At 47.1% G+C, this 24,703-nt stretch overlaps 1 protein-coding gene across 1 annotated transcript; it reads right to left on the reverse strand.

Annotated features, from left to right (window-relative positions):
• Nucleotides 1-15,600: 15,600 nt before the first annotated feature.
• On the reverse strand, nt 15,601-16,197 carry ARL14 (ARF like GTPase 14; the record flags this gene model as incomplete). Its single annotated transcript, XM_082249362.1, has 1 exon — nt 15,601-16,197. The coding sequence occupies one exon, from the start codon at nt 16,195-16,197 to the stop codon at nt 15,601-15,603; it is 597 nt and encodes a 198-aa protein (XP_082105488.1).
• Nucleotides 16,198-24,703: the final 8,506 nt, after the last annotated feature.

The following is a 24,703-nucleotide window of genomic DNA, read 5'->3' on the forward strand; positions in this document are numbered from 1 at the left end:
AAACTGTTTGTGGGCTTTCTTGTGCATGATCTTTAGAAGAGGATCCCTTCTGGCATGGCAGCCATGTACACCAATTAGATGCAGTGTGCAACGTATGGTCTGAACACCGACAGGCTGACCCCCCACCCCTTCAACCTCTGCAGCAATGCTGGCAGCACTCATAATACGTCTATTTCCCAAAGACAACCTCTGGATATGACGCTGAGCATGTGCACTCAACTTCTTTGGTCGACCATGGCAAGGCCTGTTCTGAGTGGAACCTGTCCTATTCAACCGCTGTATGGTCTTGGCCACCATGCTGCAGCTCAGTTTCAGGGTCTTGGCAATCTTCTTATAGCCTAGGTCATCTTTATCTAAAGCAACAATTCTTTTCTCTTACGTCCTCCGACAGTCGCCGCCCCTCATAAGTCATCACTAATGGGTATTGACTTCCGCTCCGCAGGAGTAGCTAGGCATAAGACTTAGTTAAGAAACAAAAGCATTTAGCATAGACACACCCATGGGGGCTGTCCCACTGGTTAATACTCCCCTGCAGTAATCCATCCCAACCCAGTTTGTCTCTGCCTAGCGTCAGGAGTAGTCAGGCTTCCCTGTGCTGGGGCTACAGTCTCAGCCTTTCTAATCTTTTCTTTGATTTTTATTTGCAAAATGTCAGTTTTTTCTTTGCTTTACTAGCTGTTTATTTTTGTCAGCTTTAGTTTAGTCGGATCTTCGGACGAAGATGGATTTGCGGAGCTGGGAATCGGACTGGCCGCCCTGGCTCTCCAGGGCTTAGGGTCAGAGGGATCCCCAGCCCGCCATCGAGCGTTCGGCTACGGTTCGCCCTGGCATTAAGAACGACCCATCCCTGCTCACAGCAGGGATGTAAGTCTGTGAAGTGGCTACCTCACTGGACACATCTGCGGTGCTGAAGTGTCCTGTGTTTGGCTAACGGCATTCCCTGTCATCTGAGGACAGCGGCTTTCCATTCATAGAGGCACCCCACAGGTAAGTTCCTTCTGTGTGGGGCCTCTGTCTGGGGTGGCAGACCTGTGTTGCTGTGTGTTTCCCCATGTCTGTGCTTTTGTGGGGGTCTCTTTTATTACACTGCGGGCGCGGTGTGGGTTTGGGGGCCCCCTCCCCTGTGTCACTTTGGTGTTTTGGGGGTGCAGACTGTGTGTACGGCGGCCACAGCGGGTGAAAACCGCGCGGTCCGCCATTTTAGGTATGGGCAAGCATGTCTGGCTTCACTATGGGCTTGTAACAGCTTGCTGTGTAGTGTTTTTTGGCGCCGTCCGGCGCCATCTTGTGTGTGGCAGAACGATCGTTCCGAGGACATGTCGGCGGCCATCTTGCCGAAGCCTCCCATTCATTTCTATGGGCAGCCATTTTCCCTTGGCCTTGCAGCATATAGTTCAGCCTCTGATGACCTTACTTCCTTTTCCCTGGAGCAGCGATCGGTGTGGTAACACTCTGTGGGGCTCTGCAGACTGTCTCTTCCATAACTCTCTGTTTTGTCCTTCCTGGCTCAGCTTTGTCCCTTTTGGGGGGTCTGTGTTCACTGTGTATATAGCGGTGGGCTGCGCACTCCGCAGCAATTTTAAAGGGCCAGTACTTTTTTTGTGACTTTGTGCAATGGAATCTCAGGACAGTAAATTCCCTCCAGCCTTGGTGGGGGACTCCAGTTCTGCTGAAGCCCCTGTTATACCTGATTTGGCCGCTGTAGTGGCGTCTCTAGTGTCCAAAATGGAGCTGCTGATAGCTGAACGAGCTGCTAGGAAAAGGCCTAGACTGTCTTTCTCCACTGATTCAGATGGTGATGTGGCTGCTGTGGCTGGCGTGCCCTTTTCAGGGTCTCGTTCGTCCCTGGACCCACTGGGGTCTGAGGGGGAGGCGGAGGTGGAGGGGGTGGATGATTCTCTCCCGGGGTCGCCTGAATAACGCATGACTATGGATGCGTTAAATTCTTCTGTGAAAGAAACACTGCATTTGGAGGATGAGCCCCATCCTCCGGGCATTGTGTCCTCTTTTGGTACACATAGGACCCGCCAGTCGGCGCAGGTTTTTCCCTGCCATGCTGAGTTTCATCACACTGTGAATGAATTATGGTGCAATTTAAAACGTCCTTTCACGGTGCCTAGTCGGTTTAAACTGCTTTACCCCTTTGCGCCCTCTACGGATTCGTGCTGGTGTGTGCCTCCCCAGGTGGATCACACGGTGGCCGTGTTGAACAATGCTACTTTGGTTCCCACTGAGTATACCCCGGTGTTCTGGGATCCCACGGACAGGAGGTTGGAGTCTCTTGCCCGCCATTCCTACATGGTGGCGGGTTCCTTACTCAAACCTATTTTCGCTTCTGTCATGGTGGCTCAAGCGTTGGCGGATTGGACTAAGGTGCTTAGGCGCACCCTCGAGTCTGATTCTGCCCCAACTGCCATACTGGCCATGGTGGACCAAATTCATCAAGGGGTCATGTATTTGTGCGATGCGGCCTTGAATGAGGCCCCTTTGGCTGCACGCCTGTCCAGTGTCTCGGTGCTTAACCGTCGACTGATCTGGCTGAAGAGCTGGTCGGCTGACCAGACGTCACGGAAAACGGTGGCTGATTTTCCCTATGCAGGGTCTCGCCTTTTTGGCGAGGCTTTAGATACCTTGGTGAAAGGAGTCACTGGGGGCAAGAGCACTCTGCTGCCCCAGAATCTGAAGAACAAGTCTTTTCGTGGCAAGCGGCGTCCCGCCTTTAGACCCACTCAGGGGTCTTTTCGTGCCTTTAAGCCACAAAACAAGGGCAAACCCTTCAAGGGCCAAGGTGGCCAGAAGAAGCCCTAGGCGGGCAAGCAGAAGTCCGGCCATGCCGGTGCGGCGGGTCAATCCGCCTCTGCCTGAAGGGACACCCTCACCCCTTTCAGGGGGGGGGGGGACGTTTGCGCGGTTTCCTCCAACCTTGGCTGCTCCGAATTCCGGACAGGTGGGTTCAGGAAATCATTCGATCGGGGATACAAGATCGTATTCCTTTCCCGGCCAGCGGACAGATTCTTTCCCTCAAATCTTCATTTGACCCCAGGGTGCCTACAGGACCTGCGTCGGGCGGTGCAGGACCTCCTTGTCCAGGGGGTGATTGTCCCGGTGCCTCATCGGGACAGGTTTCGGGGGTTTTATTCAAATCTGTTCACTGTGCCCAGAAAGGAGGGCAAGGTGTGTCCGATTCTGGACTTAAAAGCTCTGAACCGCTTTGTGCGCGTTCGAAAGTTCCGTATGGAATCCCTCCGCTCGGTGGTGGCCTCCCTCAGTCCAGGGGAATTCCTGGCCTCTATAGACCTGAAGGATGCGTACCTCCCCATTCCCATTTTCGAGGGTCATCAGAGGTACCTCCGGTTCGCCATAGCGGGGGACCCCTATCAGTTCGTGTCGCTACCTTTCGGTCTCGCTTCGGCTCCAAGGGTCTTTACAAAAGTGCTGGCGCCTGTTCTGGGCCTGCTGAGGGCTCAGGGCATTGCGGTCTTGGGATATCTGAACGATCTCCTGTTAAGATCGAGTGCCAGTCAGAGCCTGCTGTGCGATCTGTCCACTACGGTGCAGACGCTCCAGGAGTTCGGATGGACCATCAACGTACAGAAGTCGACCTTGTCTCCTTCGGTTCATCTTCCCTATCTGGGAATGGTTCTGGCTCTGCTCAAGCAAAATTGTTTCTGCCGGAGGACTAGCTCCGGACCCTTCAGGACGAGATCAGGTCCCTCAGGGACAATCAATCCTCGTCACTCAGGACCTGCATGCAGTCCCTGGGGATGATGGTATCAGCCTTCGAGACGATACCCTTCGCTCAGTTTCACACACGGTCTCTTCAAGCGGAGATCCTGGCCAGGTGGGACAGGCTACCTCAGTCCTTGGATCTGAGTGTCTCATTGAGTCGCCGGACCAGAATGGATCTTCTGTGGTGGCTTCAGTCCCCGGCGGTGTCGGAAGGAAGATCCTTCCGTCCGTTACTGTGGACAGTGATTACCACGGATGCCAGCCTGTCAGGCTGGGGTGGAGTACTGGGCAACCTGTCAGCCCAAGGCACTTGGTCGGAGGAGGAATCCTCCCTTCCGATCAACATCTTGGAATTGAGAGCGATCTAACTGTGTCTCTTCCAGTGGTCGGATCGACTTCAGGGCCGTCCTGTACGGGTACAGATGGACAATGCTACCGCGGTGGCTTACATCAACCACCAAGGGGGCACCAGGAGTGCCCGGGCGGCCCGGGAGGTGACCGACATTCTGTCTTGGGCCGAGACTCATGTCCCGACGATTTCGGCAGTTCACATTCCGGGTGTGGAGAATTGGCAGGCAGATTATCTGAGCCGCCAGACCCTGGATCAGGGGGAATAGTCCCTACACCCGGAGATCTTCCAAATGCTGTGCGCGAGGTGGGGATCCCCAGACGTGGATCTGTTCGCGTCTCGGCTAAACCACAAGGTGGAAAGGTTCGTGGCAAGAACGCGCAATCCTCTGGCGGACGCCTCGGATGCGCTGGTGGCCCCTTGGCATCAGTATCGTCTGATGTATGCCTTTCCTCCGATTCAGTTGTTATCCAGGTTCCTTCGCAGGCTGGCCTCGGAAACCGAACTTGGTGATTCTAGTGCCATCAGACTGGCCATGGACATCGTTCACCTAGCTGTCGAGCCTCCTTGGCGGCTGCCAATGCGAGAAGATCTGCTGTCTCAGGGACCGATCTTCCATCCTGCTTTACAGTCGCTGGCTTTAACGGCCTGGCTGTTGAAAGCCAGGTCTTGCGAGATAGGGGTCTCTCCCCAGAGGTCATTCCTACTTTCATCAAGGCTAGAAAAGCCTCGTCTGGTAAGATTTATTACCGTACATGGAAAGCTTATTTCGCCTGGTGTGAGTCCAGGGGGTTTTCTCCTCGCTCATACTCGGTTTCGAGAGTGTTGGCTTTTCTCCAGACTGGGGTGGATCAGTGCCTGGCGCTGGCCTCGATAAAGGGCCAGGTTTCTGCACTGGCTGTTCTTTTTCAATGCCCTGTGGCGTCTCATTCCTTGATTCGCACCTTCATTCAAGGTGTGTGACATTTGGCCCCTCCCCGGAGGGAGCCTTTACCTCCATGGGACTTGAACTTGGTTCTGTCCGCGTTACAGCGTTCTCCCTTTGAAAACATCTGGGAGATATCTTTGCCTCTGCTGTCTAAGAAGGTTGCCTTTTTAGTGGCGATCACTTCGGCTCGCAGGGTGTCGGAGTTGGCGGCGTTGTCTTGCCGCTCTCCTTACCTGGTGGTTCATAAGGATAAGGTGGTCTTGCGACCTAACTCTTTGTTTCTCCCTAAGGTAGTGTCTGACTTTCACCTTAATGAGGACATTGTTTTGCCTTCGCTCTGTGCGAAGCCTAACCATCCTAAGGAGGTTGCGTTGCATTCCTTGGATGTTGTCAGGGCAATCAGGGTTTACCTGTCGTCCACTGAATCCTTTAGGAAATCGGATTCCCTCTTTGTCCTTTCTGAGGGACCTCAGAAGGGCATGGCTGCGTCTGCGGCGACCATTGCCAAATGGATCAGACAGACGATTGTCCAGACTTATGCTTTGAAGGAACGGGTTCCATTCTTCCCTGTTAGGGCGCACTCTACCAGATCAATGAGTACGTCTTGGGCCTACCGGCATTAGGCCTCGGTGACCTAGGTGTGCAAGGCTGCGACTTGGTCGTCGGTGCACACCTTTTCCAAATGCTATAAGGTTGATGTTCTGGCGTCAGCTGATGCCTCCTTTGGCCGCAAAGTTCTCAGTGCGGCAGTGCCATAGGGGACCCTTGTTTTTTTGTGGATCCCTGGCTGTTGGGGTTGTTCATCCCCTGGGTTATTTGCTTTTCTGGGTTGTTGCTCCTGTTGAGCCTTTTTCTATAGCCCAACCGGTTCTCTTACTGTGTGTGCAAGGTTCCTTTCTCTGATGTGGGTACTGCGTTGCCTTTTGTGCGGTTGCGTCTCCCACCCCTCATGTCTACACTGCTTTGGGACATCCCATTAGTGATGACTTATGAGGGGCGGCGACTGTCGGAGGACGTAAGAGAAAACTGAATTTTTGTAAAATCTTACCGTAAAATGCCTTTCTCTGAGTCCTCCGACAGTCGCCACCACCGCCCCTCTTTTGGGGTTTCTTCTTGTACACTTACTGCTATGCTACCAAACTGAGTTGGGATGGATTACTGCAGGGGGGTATTGACCAGTGGGACAACCCCCATGGGTGTCTCTATGCTAAATGCTTTTGTTTCTTAACTAAGTCTTATGCCTAGCTACTCCTGCGGAGCGGAAGTCAATACCCATTAGTGATGACGAGGGGCGGCGACTGTCGGAGGACTCAGAGAAAGGAATTTTACGGTAAGATTTTACAAAAATTCATTTTTTTCTGATCCTCAGAGAGTTCTTTGCCATGAGGTGCCATGTTGAACTTCCAGTGACCAGTATGAGAGCGTGAGAGCGATAACACCAAACTTAACACACCTGCTCCCCATTCACACCTGAGACCTTGTAACACTAATGAGTCACATGACACTGGGGAGGGAAAATGGCTAATTGGGCCCAATTTGGACATCTGAACTTAGGGGTGTACTCACTTTTGTTGCTAGCGGTTTAGACATTAATGGCTGTGTGTTGAGTTATTTTGAGGGAGCAGCAAATTTGCACTGTTATACAAGCTGTACACTCACTTATTTATATTGTAGCAAAATGTAATTTCTTCTGTGTTGTCACATGAAAAGATATAATAAAATATTTACATAAATGTGTACTCACTTTTGTGAGATACTGTATGTGTTCCTCTGTTTAATGTGGAAGCGCTCATAATTAGATGCTCCCAGCACGGAGACTGGGCAGTCAGTGACAGCACTGGGTCTCCTACTAACAAATGGGACCCATGGGTACTGAATCCTGATCACATGATCACTGTGATAGCCTCTGATTGGCTATCACAGTGATCATTCACTCTATAGCCCCCCGACTGTCACTCCTCCTCTGTGAAAAAGAGAAACAAAAGACTTTGTTTACTGTTTATTGACGAACACAGCCCTTCTGATTCTTGCTCATTGGATTTATAGCGCCACCTACAGGAGTAGGACACTAGCTAGTATAAACCCTTTCTCTGCTATAGGCAAGCCAGTTATTCCTGCCTAGTGATTCAGGAGTCAGGACCTAGTTCCCTGATGGGACCTGTGTTTCAGTAGCTTTTTTTCTGGTATTTTTTCCTGCGGAGATCTTCAATCAGCAGCCGGGCTGGGCGAAGGGCCAGATAATCAAGATCCAGTGGTCACCGCAGTCTGGCCAACTAGCGCACATAGACCTTTAGCTATGCGCTGGTTCTGCTGTGACAGCACCATCCTGGACTGAGGCAGGCAGTGAGTTAAACATTCTGCGGGGACACATATAACCAGACACAGTGTTATCCTGGCTGCCAGCCCCCCCCCCCACTTTGGGAGAGAGGAGGGTTTGTCATGGGACTGATGGATGGGTAAATAGATGCCTCCTCCCTTCCCTCCCCTGACGTGGTGTGGGGCACAACTGTACCCTGGGATGGGCTCCATGTGGTGTCCCCTGGTCTCCTCTGCCCTGGCCTGGTATGAATGAAGGTAAAAAATCTTCTGTTTGAGGCTCCCCCCACAGCTCCCCTAACACTCACCTGGGCCCCCTCTTGATCCAGCGATGTGCATGAGAGCCTCAACTGTCCCAGGACTCCCTCTCCTCATTGGCTGAGACAGCAGTGGGAGCCATTGACTCCCACTGCTGTCAATCACAGCCAGTGTGCCAATGAGAAGAGAATGGGGGTGGGGCCTAGCCACAGCTATATGTATCTTAAGGACGCATAGAGCAGGGCTCGGGGGCGAGCACTTACCAGTTCCCCTATAACAAGCAGGTTGCTATTGGGGATGCTGGTCACGGGGGAGGAGCACTGGTGGGGAACCCAAGAAGAGGAGAATCAGGGCTGCTCTGTGCAAAACCATTACACAGAGCAGGTAAGTATAACATGTTTGTTACTAAAAAAAAAAAAAAGAAAAGCTTAACCTTTATTACCACTTTAATTAAATAAAACAAAACCAAATCCCCTGGAATGTTTTTTTAACCTCTAGAGAGAGTGTGAAAAATTCCTGTTGCCTGGCTGTGTGGGGGAAAAATCCCAAAATCCAATGGCCCTTGCAGTGGTAGTGCTACGCATAATCTACAGTACATACTGTATGTCTCTATGTTCCTATTATATAGTGGTCATTAGTGTCACTAAGGCTCGGTTCACACTATTGCGATGCGGGAAGGCTGCGAATTCGCAGCCTGTTCCCGCATCGCACACGCACCCCCGGCAGTTCACACTGCCATATGCGATCCGCTGGGGGTGTCAATGTAATCTTAACGACACCCCCAGTTTGATCGCATATCGCAGTGCGATTGTGCAGTTCGCACAGGATCGGATCGCACAAGTGTGAACCGCTGTGCGATCCGATCGTGATGCGGCAGCAAAAATGCCTCCTGTGCGTCTTTGCTGCGGGTGCGGTGCGAATTTAGCCATACAAACTGTATGGCTAAACTCGCACCGCACAGCTGATCGCATGTCATGTCGGAGCAGTGCGCTCCGACATGACATGCGAACCCGGCACACGCAGTAGTGTGAACCGGGTCTTAAGCTTTATACAGTACATATATAGGCATTATGTTCAAATGCTTATGTATTTGATCTTACTTGTAAAGAAAAAAATCAATCTTCAGAGGCTGCATGGGCTGTACAAATCATCTTATTTGCTCCACAGATTATTAAACTGCCACTAGATGGAACTATGGAACAAGAAACAAGAAGAAGTGAAAGGTGCACAAAAATGAACCTACATCCCAGATAGCAAGCAATTGAGTTGCAAGTTTGAAAATGACTTGCTAAGCTATGGCTAGTCTTGCCAGGTTTACAAGTTTGTTGCACAATAGCTGCAAATCCACATTGCATGACTCCAGATCAACTTTCTTTGCAAACATTCTGCAAGTCTGCTGCAAGTTCTGGTTCAGTTATGTCATGCAATAGTAATCCCACCACAGGGGTCACTGTGACTTGCAGAGCACTTGCTGTAGACTCACCACTGCAACTTTGCTCTTGCTAGAGACTTGCTACCCAAATTTGCTACAAATTGGAAAAGTGTCAACTAGAACTTGTGCTTCAAGTGCTCTGCAAGTGTACAATTTGCCAGTGAAAATGTGCAGAAAGTTAACAAGACTTACAATTCAACACTGCCACAAATTTGTGGCAAGTTATCCATGCTATCTGGAATTAAGAGGATGGATTGTGTTTGTATTTTTTGAGTAGTATTCTTCAAGTGCAGTCAACAGTGGCGAGCATCTGTTTTCAGGGAATTACTGCAGTTATCCTAATATGGATATATTTGAAAAACCATATAGGGCACAGCAGCAAGGAAAGACTGGTACTTTCTGTCTGTATAATGATGTATGCATAAAGCAATAGCCATTTGTAAATTATTTTTTTTATGAGCATATATAGTATAATGTAGTGTTACTGATTTAAAATGATACAGGTTGCAGTAGAGCAGTCATTCTCAATCAGGGTTCCTCCAGAGGTTACTGTGGGTTCCATTAGCTGTAGCTGATCAACCTTCTATTTGATAGTGTCTGCATAGTTCCAGGGCCATTGCCACTTGGCAGAGTTAGTGGCTTGACATCACTAATCTTTTTAGCTATCTGTAAAGGGGCATTCTTTCCACTGGCCACCAATGTATAGGGGCATTTTCACCACTGACACCTGATGAATTGGTTTTAGCTGGGGTTCCCTTCAGACCTGAAAATTATTTATGGGGTTCCTCTAGGGCAGGCATCACTAAATGGAGGATCATGGTCCAGGCTTGGACCAAGTGACAGTCCTGTCTGGACCATGGCACCACTTAGCAGTCTGGGTGTCCTCTCCCTGCCATGTTCCCCTCCTCGTTGGGTGCCAAGTGCGGTTCACTTAGGAGGCCTACCCCGGGATGGGTTCTTTGGGCTACGCCAGGCGATGAACGGGGTCATTCATGTTAGCACAGGGGTAACACCTTGCCCAACGACGTGCTCACCAATGCCATGGTCATGTGCAGAAGCAAACATTAAGGCAATCTCAGAGATGAGCCACTTATGTGTAGTGTTGTATGCGGAGTTCCTCTGGGAGATGTTGTCCCTTGTCCTACACACTTGTACAGGTGTATGGATTGTATTAGGAGAGACATGCATTGCAGAGCCTATGCCCACTCCACCAGTCAGCATACCCCTGGTACCTCACTCCCAGTAATCGAATGGGGTCCCACTGAGCACACAGCGTGGAACTCATGCATGCTGTCACCTTAATCCTTCTCTTTCTGTACCAAGTGACCAGGCATAGACCTTCATAACGTTAGTTCACTCCCGGTGACCTATGGAGACAGACAGCTAGGGAGGGAGCTGCACATTGAACCCCCTCGCTACCAGAAAACCTATCACCTAACCCAACTTCTTCTTTCTTTTGTCACATAAGCAGGTACCATGTCAGCGACTGGTTGCTGTTTCCTTTTGTGGTTACCCATGGCAATTTCTTCTCCTGTCAGACTCACAGACCAACCTTGAATTGCAGTGATGTTTCACAGACCATGGTATGCTATTTCAGACTCTGGTTCCTTAGAGAGACATCAGGACCCCACATACAACCCTTGAATAACTTCAGACCAGGCCTCAAGCAGTTGTAGCAACTTTACTAAACTTTTGGCTGAAAATGTATAATATGCAGTCACATCCTTTCCCTAACTAAACCTAACTGTGGCTGCTCAAGTATCTGCACAGGTGTAGCATCCAAAACTGGAGATAATTTGAGCAAAGGAGTCCATGTCTTTGGGAGCATTCTAAGGGTTTGGCATTCCATGCTAACCAGCAAGCTTCTAAAAGCATAGTTCTGAGTTTCTGTGTGTGCATCTCTGGTCCTTCTAGGTCCTACTCAGGATCTGGGCCTCTTCCCTTTATATCACACAGGAGGGAGGCTGGACCACAGGGGAAAATTCACAAACACACCATAAAAGGCGGCAAAAGCTTTACCCCTTCCCTCCCAACCTGGAAAGCTGGGTGTTAACTAAATACACACAGTGGGCAACCTGCCTACAGGTGGGCCTGGATGGGAGGGTGGCAGCTTCCCAACCTTCCAAATTAAAATGCAGATGATTGGTTACTAGGATGCAAGGCAGTCCTAGCAACCAATTACCTGCTTGTTAACTTGAAAAACTGTGCAGCTATTGCCCTCCCTCCAGAGCCACTGCTCCTCCCACCCTCTGGCCCTGCTGAGCTGAAGTAGGGCTGTGAAGGAAGAGGGGATGTGATTGCATGGGGGACTGTAATGGCAATGGTAGGGCTTTAACTGTAAGGTGGATTGTGATGTAAGGAAGGGGCTGTGATATAATGGGCTAACTTTGTTGTAAGGGGTTTGGCTGTGAGGTATGAGGGGACTGGATAGGGAGATGGATGTGACATGAAGGGGACTTCAATGTAAGGGGGAGTTGTGCGGTGAAGAGGACTGAAATCTAAGGAGGGGCTGTCATGTGAAGATAGGACTGCAATGTTTGTGGTGGGGAGAATGGAGGGGTTGTGATGTGAAGGGAACTGCGATGAGGGGGGCTGAGATGTGAAATGGGGCTGTGATGTGAAGAGAAGGGCACTGTGATTTAAAGAAAGTGTGAAGTGCGAACTGAGGAAAAAACTGCACTGCTGTAAAGGGCAGACTGTGATGTATATTTGAAGACTATGATATGAAGGGGGTCTGTGATGTAAAGGGGTGGGAGGCACTAATGTAAAGAGGGGGCTGTGATGTAAAGGGAGTGCTGAGGACACGGACGTAATGCAGGTGCTATGATGTGAAAGGAGAAATGTCATCAGCACACCAAGGATTCCACAGAAGGGTCCAAAGCTTTATTCACACGGTCACACAGTACACATATGGCAATGTTTCGGAGCCACGCAGGTCCCCTTCTTCAGGTAAGTGATGTGAAAGGGGACTAAGGAGACTGCTGTAAAGGGGGGACTGTGATGTGAAGAATCTGAATCATAGCAGAAATGTGAGATTTGGACCTCTTAAGGAAAAATATTATACTGACTGTACCTCCATGAATTTTAACTCAATACCCATGCTCTAGTGTAAAAAAAAGTATTAGAAAGGCAGCAACAGAGTGTTTACCTTTAAGATAGATATTGGTGCTTATCAGTGGGGGGCTATAGTGTTATGTTGGGGCCCCTACCACCCATTGTTACAGTTTTGCACTCCAGTATGGTTGAAGAAACCTTTTCTGTTTCCCCTTGGCAGCGTGAAAGTAACTATATTGTTGAGTAAAGCCTAAGAAGAACCTTTGGTATCTTACTATGGAACAGGCTTCCCAGCTGTCAATAAAATACAAGTCTCAATATGCCTCAACAGCCATAGGCCTCATACACACATGGCTTCAAAAACGCCTTTTTACAGGCTTTTTTAAGCCTGTAAAATTAGAATATCATCAAAAAATGAATTTATTTCAGTAATTCAATTCAAAATGTGAAACTCATATATTTTATATAGATGCATTACACACAGAGTCATAAATTTCAAGCATGACCTTCTTTTATTTTGATGATTATCGCTTACAGCTAGTGAAAACCCAAAATTCAGTATCTCAGAAAATTAAAATTTTACATAAGCTCAATATAAAAATAATTTTTAATACAGAAATGTTGGCTTAATGAAAAGTATGTCCATGTACAGTATAGTATGCATTCCATACTGTGTCGCTGCTCCTTTTGCATGAATTACTGCATCAATGCAGCGTGGCATGGAAGCAATTAGCCTGTGGCACTTCTGAGGTGTTATAGAAGTCCAGGTTGCTTTGGTAGCGGCTTTCAACTTGTCTGCATTGTTGGGTCTGGTGTCTCTCATCTTCCTCTTGACAATACCCCACAGATTCTCTATGGGGTTTAGGTCAAGCAAGTTTGCTGGCCAATCAAGCACAGTGATACCATGATGAATAAACCAGGTATTGGTATTTTTGGCAGTGTGGGAAGGTGTCAAGCCCAGTTGAAATCAGCATCTCCATAAAGGTGGTCAGCAGAGGTAAGCATGAAGTGCTCTAGAATTTCCTGGTAGAGGGCTGCGCTGACTTTGGACTTGATTAAACATAGTGGTCCAACACCAGCAGATGACATGGCTCCCCAAATCATCACTGACTGGAAACTTCACACTGGACCTCATGCAACTTGGATTATGTGCCTCTCAACTCTTCCTCCAGACTGTGGGACCTTGATTTCCAAATGAAATGCAACATTTTCCAAAGTCCATGATGACTATGGAGATGCTGATTTAATTTTCCAGCCAAACTTGGCACCTGCATGCACTGCCAAAAGTACCATTACCTGGTTTAATAATAATGGTATCACGGTGCTTGATTGGCCAGCAAACTTGCCTTACCTGAACCGCATAGAAAATATGTGGGGTATTGTCAAGAAGATGAGAGACACCTGACCCAACAATGCAGAAGAGCTGAAGACCTCTATCAAAGCAACGTGAGCTTCCAAAACACCTCAGCAGTGCCACAGGCTGGTTGCCTCCATGCCATGCCACATTAATGCAGTAATTCATGCAAAAGGAGCCCTGACCAAGTATTGAGTGCATATTATACTGTACATGGATATACTTTTCAGTAAGCTACATTTCTGTATTAAAAATCCTTTTATTTATTGGTCTTATGTAATATTCTAATTTTCTAAGAAACTGAATTTTGGGTTTTCACTAGCTGTAAGCCATAATCATCAAAATAAAAATAAAGAAATGCTTGAAATATATCACTGTGTGTAACGCATCTATATAATATATGAGTTTTGATTTTTAAATTGAATGACTGAAACTGTTTGATGATATCCTAATTTTCTGTTTCAAGTGCTTTTATTAATATTTTGACAGTATAATAGCAACAGAAGTACTGTAGAGTGTAGAGCGGCAAACAATCCTTGCATGCTCTATTTTGACAAAAAGAAATGGTACAGAGTTGGGGGAAGTAGAACAACATCTTAGAAATCAAATTAGGTCTTCTCTAAGATCACAGGTGCACACCTAACCATTAAATAAAGTGAACTGAATGAGAATGTTTTGTGTGATAACACGGATATAGAACAACAAGAACATTATAAATTCTGGTGGTTGGTCATCTATTTGATCATCGCTTGAATCATTATATGGAACGGTAAAACCCTAGACTTTGAGATCGAGACCATCCCAAACCATAAGCATCAGCTGTAGGCCCACCAGGTTGGAAAGCCCACATCCAGTAAACACGGCTCTCAACAAGTTCTATTCATTTTCAAACATTATAACCCACATATGGGACTTCGGACCCCCAAATGTAATATTGATAACTTAAAAAAGAAAAGAGGAAACTAAAAGGGCAAGATACAAAGGCTGGCAGGTGTCTGGGAAACAATGAAAGAGAAGAAAAGGAGAAGAGAAAAGGAAAGGAGATGGATCCGTCCAGGTGTCCTGTATCAACACATTCGGACGATTAGATTAGTTCATCCGGAACCTGTAAGTAGGCAAGCCAAGATGATTTTCTAATTTTATGAGATGCACCTGTATTAGAAGAATAGCATTTACAGGCTGAAAAAAAACTCATAACCAGCATATTCAGGAGAGGAGCTTTTGTGCAAATAAACTGCTTGATGCACCTAAATGGGCTTAAACTCTTAACTTTATCATTCATTCATTTATTCCAGGCCAGAATAAATTAATATTCTGGGCAAGGGAATTTAGTAATGCTTAAATGCTTGACACACCTAAACACGTCTAAATGCATGTACATGTACATGCGAAATAATCCATATTGTCAAAACAGCTTGAAAGTCAAGGAATTTGTTTGCGACACAGCATATTAATTGTGATTTCTAACTTTTTTAGCCACGCCATCATATGTTCTGAATGTTATTGTTTTTTGACAGTATTGTTTCAATAAAAGTAATACTTACTGTGAAAGTAAAATTCATAGTAAATATTTGTAGCTTCAGGTGAAAATGTTGTATTAATTCTATGTAGTAAACAATCTTATACATTTCTTCTATCACATAGAGTATAAACCATTCAAGTGGAAAAAAACAATATGCCAAGATTAGGAAAAAAAGCTAATTTTATACTGTAATGGAATTGCACAAATGTAATTTCATGTTTGACATGATGAATACATAAAGTAGTATACCACATATAACTTCATTTTTCTGCTTTATTCCTAATTTAATTTGAAAATACTGACTGAATAAACAGGTATAACAACAGATATGGTTAACACTTTGCATAATGTACAGCATATTCTCCTTAGAACAAAGTGCACTCATCAATGTTAGTAAATAAAAGTCTTTACTTAACAGGTAGTTCACCATACTTTGCTGCAGTCACATTTTGTTCCGTCGCCCAACAAGCATTTGTATTCTATTCCATATATCTGCAGGGCATTTTTTTAAATTATTTTTAGCAACTTTGGATAGTTCTTAATAAATAACATACAAACACACAAGAAGTTATTATTCTTACTGCCATTATGAAAAAATCGATACTACTGTATGTTGGACTCAAGGTGCATTCAAGTTCTATAGGTCACACTATACGTTCTAGAATTTCCGTGATGTTTTAAGTCTTACGCTCTGTTTTGCAAAGTTGAGGGCATCTTCTTTTGACTTCTTCACAAATTCAGACACTTTACTGAATCCTTCTGCGAGGCCTTGGCCTGAGAGGGCACAGCATGGCTGGACATACCAGTCCCGGTCCGAGCAATGCTTTTTCATGTTAAATTTTCGTGTGATCTCTTCTGCATCAAGAGCCCCGGGAACATCTTGTTTGTTAGCCAGGACAACAACAGGAACATTCTTTATTAGTTCATTCTTTAGTATACGCTGAAATTCCTTTTTTGACTCATCAAGAGTTTCTTTGTTAGTACTATCCACCACATACACCAGTCCATCTGTGTTTTCAAAGTAGTAGCACCAGAGTGATCTTAATTTCTCTTGTCCTCCAACATCCCATATGGTTAATTGTAGGTGCTTCTCTGTCTGAATCATCTCCACATTGAAGCCAACGGTTGGGATTGTTGAAAAAGGTTCTTTGAATTTGAATTTGTACAGAACAGTTGATTTACCAGCTGCATCCAAGCCAAGTATGAGGATTCTGGCTTGTTTAACTTTGGAGTGTACAGAGACAACATGCCCCATGTCTTCCTGTCTTTGTTTTTCGTTTTTGAACAGAAGAAATAGGTGAAATGTTTGGCATGGTGACTCGTAGCAGTGAGAACAGTCTACTTATAGAGAGGCTTATCAGAAAGGTGTATTGTTTATGAAGGTTTAACGTCCACTGCCTGTCACAAAGGTAGAACTGTCAGAAGCAATAAAGCGTAATCGATAAAGGAAACCAAAGTTCAAAGTATGAGAGAATGAGGTGTGAATACAGCACTTTCTAATATAATAAAACTGGTATAGTTTACTTTAAAATAAATAGGTTATAATAAAATATCTTACCTCTGGTTGCTGCAATAACAAGTGATGGAAACCAAAATTTTCATGTTTATTGTTTGTTTCTAGAAAAATATTTATATTTATAATTTTCTCACTTCTAACCATTTTTAAATGATTCCTGTTGGCACAAATTCACTATACTGTATACAGTATGTTTGTTTCCAGAAAATATGTTTTCTCACTTCAAGCTGTTTTCAAATTATTCCTGTTGGCACAAATTCACTATACTGTATACAGTATGTGTGTAATGAGTGCTACAAGTAAACAATTTACAGTAACATCAGCACACCCTTGGCTGCAGTCATCAAACATATTTATAAGGAGATGTAACTGCAATTGCAAATGTATTTACTTAAATGAAGGAATATATGATATTGTGATCACATTCACTAATCCTGAGACTGGAGTTAGATTGGACTGATTAGCAGAGAGTGGATCTCCACAAACAACAAGCAATCAACTAGAATATCTACTGTGTTTGTCTAAAAACATGTCCCCCAAATTTAAAGCCGGTAATTCCAGTCCAGAATGTAGACTATTTTCCCATAGCAGGAGTGCTGTCCCCTACTGTATTACCTTGCTGTACCCAACATACATCTATTACAGTGGGTCTAACAATTAGGTTTAGGTACACCACTATCATGAGTTTGATTTGAATCCTGCAGGATCAAGGTGCACTTGGGAGAATTTTAATAAACCATAATGCACTGCATAGCCTTTGCATTGTGGTCAGCGGGTTTGGTTAGTCCCTTAGTATAAAAGCTGGGGGGGGCACAGAGCAGCCATAGTGTCAGTGAATTGGAAGCTGTTTTAGGAAACGCCTAGGGAAAAGAGTAAAACCGCATAAAGAAAGATTAGGGTCACTTAAGAGACTACTTTCATACTGATTGTGGGCTCTTTGGGAAATCAGCTTCTTCTTTTTTTCTTATTATTATTATTGGGTGCCCTTTTTGCCTTTAATTTTTTTTTTCTTGCAGTTGATTTGAGGTCGTGATTATTTCTAGCTTTTGCCTCGTCCATGGCAAACTTTTTTTATTTTCTGCAAGGTTTCGGCATAAAAAAAAAAATCAGGGGTATGTAAGTATAATGTTTTATATATAATGTTTTTTATTTATAATGTTATATATAATGTTTTTTATTTTAAGTTGTTAGGGGCGTTTTTTTGTTGCAATCCTAATCTTTAAAAATAGTGGGCTTTTGTATCAGGGGTGGTATTTTGTTTTTTATTGAGCCTTTTTTAAAGTTAGGTTCGCCTAACTTTACCTTATTACCTTATTACTTATCACCTATTCTTGGAGCTAGAAATGTTCTAAGTGCAAGAACAGTGTGCACCTAAACCACCTTACATTATATCACTCATCACTTGGATGTGTTTTTTTTCTTTTGGTTGAGCTAGATGGACTTGTGTCTTTTTTCAACCTGACTAACTATGTAACATTCACTACACACACCCCCCCCCTTCCAATCACCATAGATATAATAATAAAGGTTAGGCATACACTAGTTAGGCATACTATTCTTAAAGTAGAACTATAGGCAAAACTTTTTTTTTTCAGCCAAAAAAAATGAAATTTTCATTTCAAGCTTTCTTTATTTTATAAATAATGGCTTGGGGAGCCAGGCTGTATGATGAAGTGACAATTTAGTGAACTCGGAACAAGATTAGAGATTTTTGGGATAAATTCTAATGTCTCTTTCGCTGACTTTGCATAGAAGAAAAAGGTGCAGAAAAATTGGGTTGCTGGTGGTGCCTTTAACCTTAACCCTATAGAGGTACTCTTGTATAAAAGCAATATTTGCGGGGCATGGCCTGACCATGGACGGGTGAAGACGCTTGGCGCCTCACCTCCGCACCCACCGCAGCCTAATCATTAGCATCCCGCAGGTATCCGACACTCACCCGGCTCCAGCGATGTCTAACAGGCGGAGGACAGCCTCCCAGCCACCGCGGCACGATCGCTCCAAGCAGGGCCACCTGCCAGCCTTCTTTCCTGAGACCCGAGGCAGAGACACCCAGGCCTCCAAGATGGCGCCGGCGGCGCCGACCTCGCGGCTCCATGAGGCGAGCCCCACCTGGAGCACGGATCCTGGACTCTCCCCACAATGGTCAGTGCACACCCCAGTCCCCCCTTGCCACCCCTCGCTCCCAGAGTCACAGGAGGGGGGCTCTGACATAAAAAAAGTCATGGGAGATGGGGATTTGAAGAGACACATTTGGGCCTTGCCCACTAAAGCAGACCTATCTAGATTTGTCTCCAGGGTTGAAACTGCCTTTAAAGAGGACATTGCCCAGCTTAAAGCGGACACCTCCCACCTGGGGTCCCGCGTCGAGTCCATGGAACAACGCCTAGATGACACCATCCCTGTAATCTCCCAGCTACAGGCACGCTGTGTGGGACAAGATCAGTATATAGAAGCCCTATTATCCCAGCTGGATGACTTTTAGAATCGCAGCCGCATGGGTAATATACGTATCCGTGGTCTTCCTGAGGCCACGGCACCTAGAGATATTATTCCCACATTTTCAGGGAAATCTTGGGCCTCCCGGTTATGGCTCCCATTGAAATAGATAGGGCTCACAGGGCCCTGCGACCTCCTTCGCAAGATGTGGACAACCCGCGTGATATCATTTGTAAGCTACATAAATACACCCTCAAAGATAGTATTATGCGGAAAATGCGAAATAAGCCCAATTTTGATTTTGATGGTGCACGTCTTTATTTCTGCCAGGACGCCGCACACTTATGCAACGCAGGGTCCTCCACCCTCTCCTTGATTCGCTCCAGGCAGCAGGCCTCACTTATCGCTGGGGGTTTCCTTTTTATATCCAGGCTTCCCGGAATATGTCGGCTACCCTGCGCACTAAAGATGACCTCCCAGAGTTCCTATCTACCTTGGGCCTGGGGCCAGTGGACTTTCCTGATTGGAGAACCCTGCAAGACGTCTCTGCGATACGGCTGCCTCAACCCTGGCAGCCTGTCTCCCGCAAACGCCACAGGCGCACCCGCCTGCGTCCTGCTGAGGAACCCCTCACAGCTCCTTCCACTTCCGGGCCCTAGTTGCCCATAGAGATGGTCCTTCACACTTTTTTGCCAACTGCACAATTGACTGCGGCACTGGATTTCCCTTGCTCCTAATCCTCATTTCTGCTCTTCCCGCCTGAACTTTGCCCTGGTCGGAGAGCTGGGGAGCCCTCGCTTGGAGACCTGGATTTTGTCCTGCAACCCCGATGATCCTTTGTTTTGTCCCAGAGACCTGAGGACTCTTTTTCTTTTACAACATCTTTTTCTTTGGGCTGGACTGGCGGGTGCGGGGTGGGTTTCCTTATTGGTCCCTTCCCTGCTGCTGTTGACGTTCTTCCCTCAGTGGTTGGCTCACGTTTCCCCCAATAGGCCAACCTTTGTGGGTCAAGTCCCCTTTGTGGACCACGGTCGTGGCCCAGGGTGCTGCTCCATCTGGGGTGACATACTTGGCCCGGCCTTTCGTTTCCTCCCCTATTGGGGTTAGGTTGGCTGGTTACCTTCTGTGGCTAGCTTGTGTTTTTGGTAATGTTGTTATATGCACTGCACTTTTCTCAATTTCTTTCTTTCTTCTCTTTTCTCCTCTTGCGCCTGCCTGTCCGGAAGCCGGTCCTTCCCTGCTGTCCGTGCCATGTCTGCCATCTCTTGAGCGTCTCACCATTCTACCAGACTGCTGATGGCATCGCTTAAGGTAATATCTTACAATGTGTGGGGCCTGTGCTCCCCACACAAACGTAATAGATTGTGGTGGGAATTGAAGAAGCTTGGGGCGCAGGTGGTCCTCCTAAAGGAGAATCACTTCACCCCTCGCTCCCTCCCAAAGCTTCCTATCCACCTCTTTAGCCAATGGTACCACAGCCTCTCCCCTGTTAGCAAGTCTCGGGGTACGGCCATAGCTGTACATAGAGCCTGCCCTTTCCAGCCAGTTGGCCACATGGTTGACCTCCAGGGGCGCTATGTGTTCCTTAAGGGTACGCTCCTGGGCAAGATGGTTAAGCTTGCGTCTGTCTATGCTCCCAACACAGGACAGCTCACTTTTCTGGACAATACACTCGAACGTCTGGCCCACTTTAGAGAGGGGTCCCTGGTTGTTGGGGGCGATTTTAATGTTTGCTTTGATCCCTCGATAGACACTTCTCATGGCAGATCCTCCCACTCCTTCACTTTTCTTAAGCACTACCGCAAGACTCTTCAATCTCTTCGCTTGGTAGACTCCTGGTGGGTTTTGCACCCCCAAGAGAAAGATTTCAGCTACTATTCCTCTCTACATGATGTCTATACATGTATAGACGTCATCTTTGTTGATCAACTTTCCCTGGAGTTCCTGCAGGGGTATTCGATTTAAAGTATCACGATCTCTGATCACACACCCGTTATGATGGAACTCGTCTTGCCAGCCGGCACCCATAGGTCCTGGACGTGGCGGCTGAACGAGAATTTACTGGATGACTCCCAGGTTGTCTCCAAGATTTCGGAGGTCTTGCGGTGCTACTTTGCGGAGAATGGGTCAGATAGTCTGAGTGAGGGCGTGGTGTGGGAGGGACATAAGGCTGTGGTACGAGGGGAATTAATTTCCCTTGGTGCCAAGCTTAAGAGGGAGCGACAGGCAGACTTCCACAGGGTTCCTACCTCCCTCCAGCGAGCCAAGCTTTTCCATAAGCAGACGGGTGACTCTGATGCTCTGACTCATTTGACCGAGCTGCGTGTGCTATTTTCCCGCCTCTTGGACCGACATGCCCGTGCCCGGTTGTGTTACGTCTCCCATAAATTCTATGAACAGGAAAATAAATGCGGATGAATGCTGGCACACATTACGCAGGAAAAGGGCCCAGCTCTGCGTGCCCAAAATGCAGACCCCCTTGGGGGGTCTGGTCTTCAAGCCGTCAGACATAGCAGATAGCTTTCGTCCCTACTACGTTGACCTCTATGATCTGGCTGGCCGCGACTCCTCTGCCACCCGACTGACTAAGGCCTCTGCGATACAACACTATCTCTACGACCACTCCTTTCCCTCCCTGACCGCTGAACAGTGCTCGGATCTGGAGTCCCCGATCACGTCGGCCGAACTGGAAAGCACAATCCTTTCTTTGCCCAATGGTAAAAGCCCGGGCCCTGATGGTTATACCAAGGCCTACTATAAATATTTTTTTCTGCTTTTATAAAAACCTACAGTATGTGCAGCTATTTCAATTCTTTGGCCATGGGAGGGGCGATTCCCTCTGAAGCGTTGTTGGCACATATCACAGTAATTCCTAAGGAGGGTAAGGACCCAGCCTCCCCGCAGAGCTATCGCCCCATTTCACTGTTAAATACGGCCTTGAAGATCCTAGCAAAAATCCTGGCCAATCGCTTGAAACATCTTATGCCTCAGCTCATTTATCTAGATCAGATGGGTTTCATTGCTGGTAGGGAAGCCAGGGATAATGCTATCCAGGCAGTACAGCTGATTCATTGGGCTAATTCTCACTCCGATTTCCCACCCTACCTGATCCTCTCGACCGATGGCGAAATGGCGTTCGATCGGGTGGACTGGAGATATATGCGGGTGGTGCTGGAGTCCCTGGGCTTGGGCTCCCATATGTTGGCCTGGATCCTGGCGCTCTATGCAGACCCTAAGGCTAAGGTTTGCATCAATGGGTGCCTGTCCACCGAGTTCCCAATCAGGAACGGCACTAGGCAGGGGTGTCCGCTCTCGCCCCTTCTTTTCGCCCTGGTTCTAGAACCTTTTCTGAGCAAGGTCCGGGACGAATGGTGATATTAGGGGCGTGACGGTTGGTACCACGGAGCACAAGCTCTCTGCTCTCTGCTCTATCCGGATGACGTTCTGCTTCACCTCACGGACCCTCTGATCTCCCTGCCGGTCCTGATGCGGGAAATGGAACATTTTTAGAGACATTTCCAATTTCAAGATTAACCTCGCAAAATTGGAGATTCTCCCGATCCATGTGCCATCGTCCCTCTCTAGGTCCCTTAAGACAGCATTCCCCTTTAAAAGGACCACCTCTTCTCTGACATATCTCGGGGTCCAGCTCACTGACTGTTTTGACATGCTCTACGCTCAGAACTACCCCCGGCTTTTGACCAACATCAAACAAGATCTCTTACACTGGACTCAGACGGCCTTTACCTGGCTGGGGAGGGTAAACATTATTAAAATGAATATCCTTCCTAGGGTACTGTTCTATCTACAGATGCTGCCTATCCCTCTGCCCCGTAGTTTTTTTTCCCACCTCAATAGCTTGATTATCGAGTTTGTCTGGAACGCAAAACGCCCCCACATAGCCGTAGCAACTTTGAAACGTCCAAAACATTTAGGGGGCCTAGGACTACCTGACGTCCAGCGCTACTACCGGGCAATTGTCCTCCAACGCATCTTGAACTGGCGCTTTCACACTCACTCCAAGCTCTGGGTCTCTCTGGAAAAATGTATGGCAGGCAGGAACCTGTCCTATGCTCCTTGGCTGCAGTGTTAATTTCGTCGACTAAAACCGACTAAAATGTTTTCGTCGACTAACACAATTCAGATGACTAAAATACGACTAAAACTAAAATGGCATTTTAGTCTTAAGACTAAAATACGACTAAAACTAAAATGGCATTTTAGTCAAAAGACTATAACTAAAACTAAATCGAAATTTGCTGCCAAAAATTAACACTGGTGCATGCTCAAAGCATAAATAATAACATATTAGATTTTTCACTCCAGGACCAGCAGTAGTATATAATGAGTTTGGAAATTGTAGAGAAATGCTTAAATAATGCATTACAAATTACAATTGAACTACACCCATTTGATTATAGATGACTAAAATGAGTTTTAGTCGACTAAATACGACTAAAACTAAAACACTTGCAGAAGACTAAAATAGGACTAAAACTAAAATGCCATTTTAGTCCTAAGACTAAGACTAAAACTAAATTGAAATTTGCTGCCAAAATTAACACTGCTTGGCTGTCCCTGGAATTCAGGGAGCTTTCAGTGTATACTTCTCCCTTTATGGTCCAGGCTCTTGATGCCTGAGACCGGATGAATAAGCTACTGAGCCTGGCGCCCCCTGTCTCCCCGTTGGCACCACTGGGGGCCTTCCTCTGGTTCCCCCAGGGGAGCAGATGGCCTTCTTCGACCCATGGGGGGGTGATGGGAATGCCAGTTGTGGCAAGCTGCTTGAGGGGGGCAGATTGCTGCCTTATGAGATGCTGAGAGCCCGCCATGGTGGTTCTCGCATGAACTTCTAGAAATATCGGCAATTGCACCACTTTTTCCGGGTTCATGGCCCCTCTATTCGCCCACCTGCCTCCCTCATGCCCTTTGAACGCTTGTTCATACAAGATGATCCCATCCCCCATCTGGTATTGGAATTATTTAGACTGTTGACAGAGGCGTCCTCTGTTTCCAGGCCTGCATTTGTCAGGGCGTGGGAACGGGGCTTGGGTCTGGAACTCACGGAGACACAGTCGGCTCACCTTTATCAGCTAACCCACTTGAGCTTGGGGGACTAAAAGATGCAGGAGGCAAATTATAAATTGCTGACTGGTTGGTACCGGGTCCTTGCTGACCTAACCCGCATTTATCCTTCTACTCCCGCTACTTGTTGGAGGGGCTGCGGAGAGCGCGGAACTCTCCTCCATCTTTGGTGGAGCTGCCCAGTTATTGCTGCCTTTTGTTGTGATATTAAGGACCAGATTAAAACTATTTTAGATGTTGACGTCCCCTTCGGCCTCCCTCACTTCCTGCTGCACGTCCCCTGCCTGCCGATCAGCCTCTATCGGCGGAGCATACTGCCACATCTCCTCAATGCTGCTAGGAGATTGATCCCTATTTATTGGAAGCGGCCGCAGGTGCCGGGCAGCCTGGAATTGTGGCGTACGGTCGAGGGCATAAGAGATGCGGAGGACTGGATCGCCAAGTGCAAGGGGACCCGGGAATGCAATGATGCGAAGTGGCGGCCATGGCTAGATTATGTAGGAGATTCCACCTTTCTGCCCTTAAGCCTTGATCGGGCTCTGCTGATACTGGCCGACCCATCTCTGGCCGGGCTCACTGGACCCTGAGCCCAATTCACCCTCTGAGTCCCTATTCCTCCCCACCCTGTGATGCTGCAGGTTCGGCTACCTGGATCCTTTGAGTGTGGGGAGATGCCCAAGACACGGTCCGGCGGCGGGTGAGCTCCGGACATTGGCAGGTA

The sequence above is a fragment of the Pelophylax lessonae genome (genome assembly GCF_965119305.1).
Source record: "Pelophylax lessonae genome assembly, chromosome: 3".
NCBI classification, from domain to species: domain Eukaryota; kingdom Metazoa; phylum Chordata; class Amphibia; order Anura; family Ranidae; genus Pelophylax; species Pelophylax lessonae.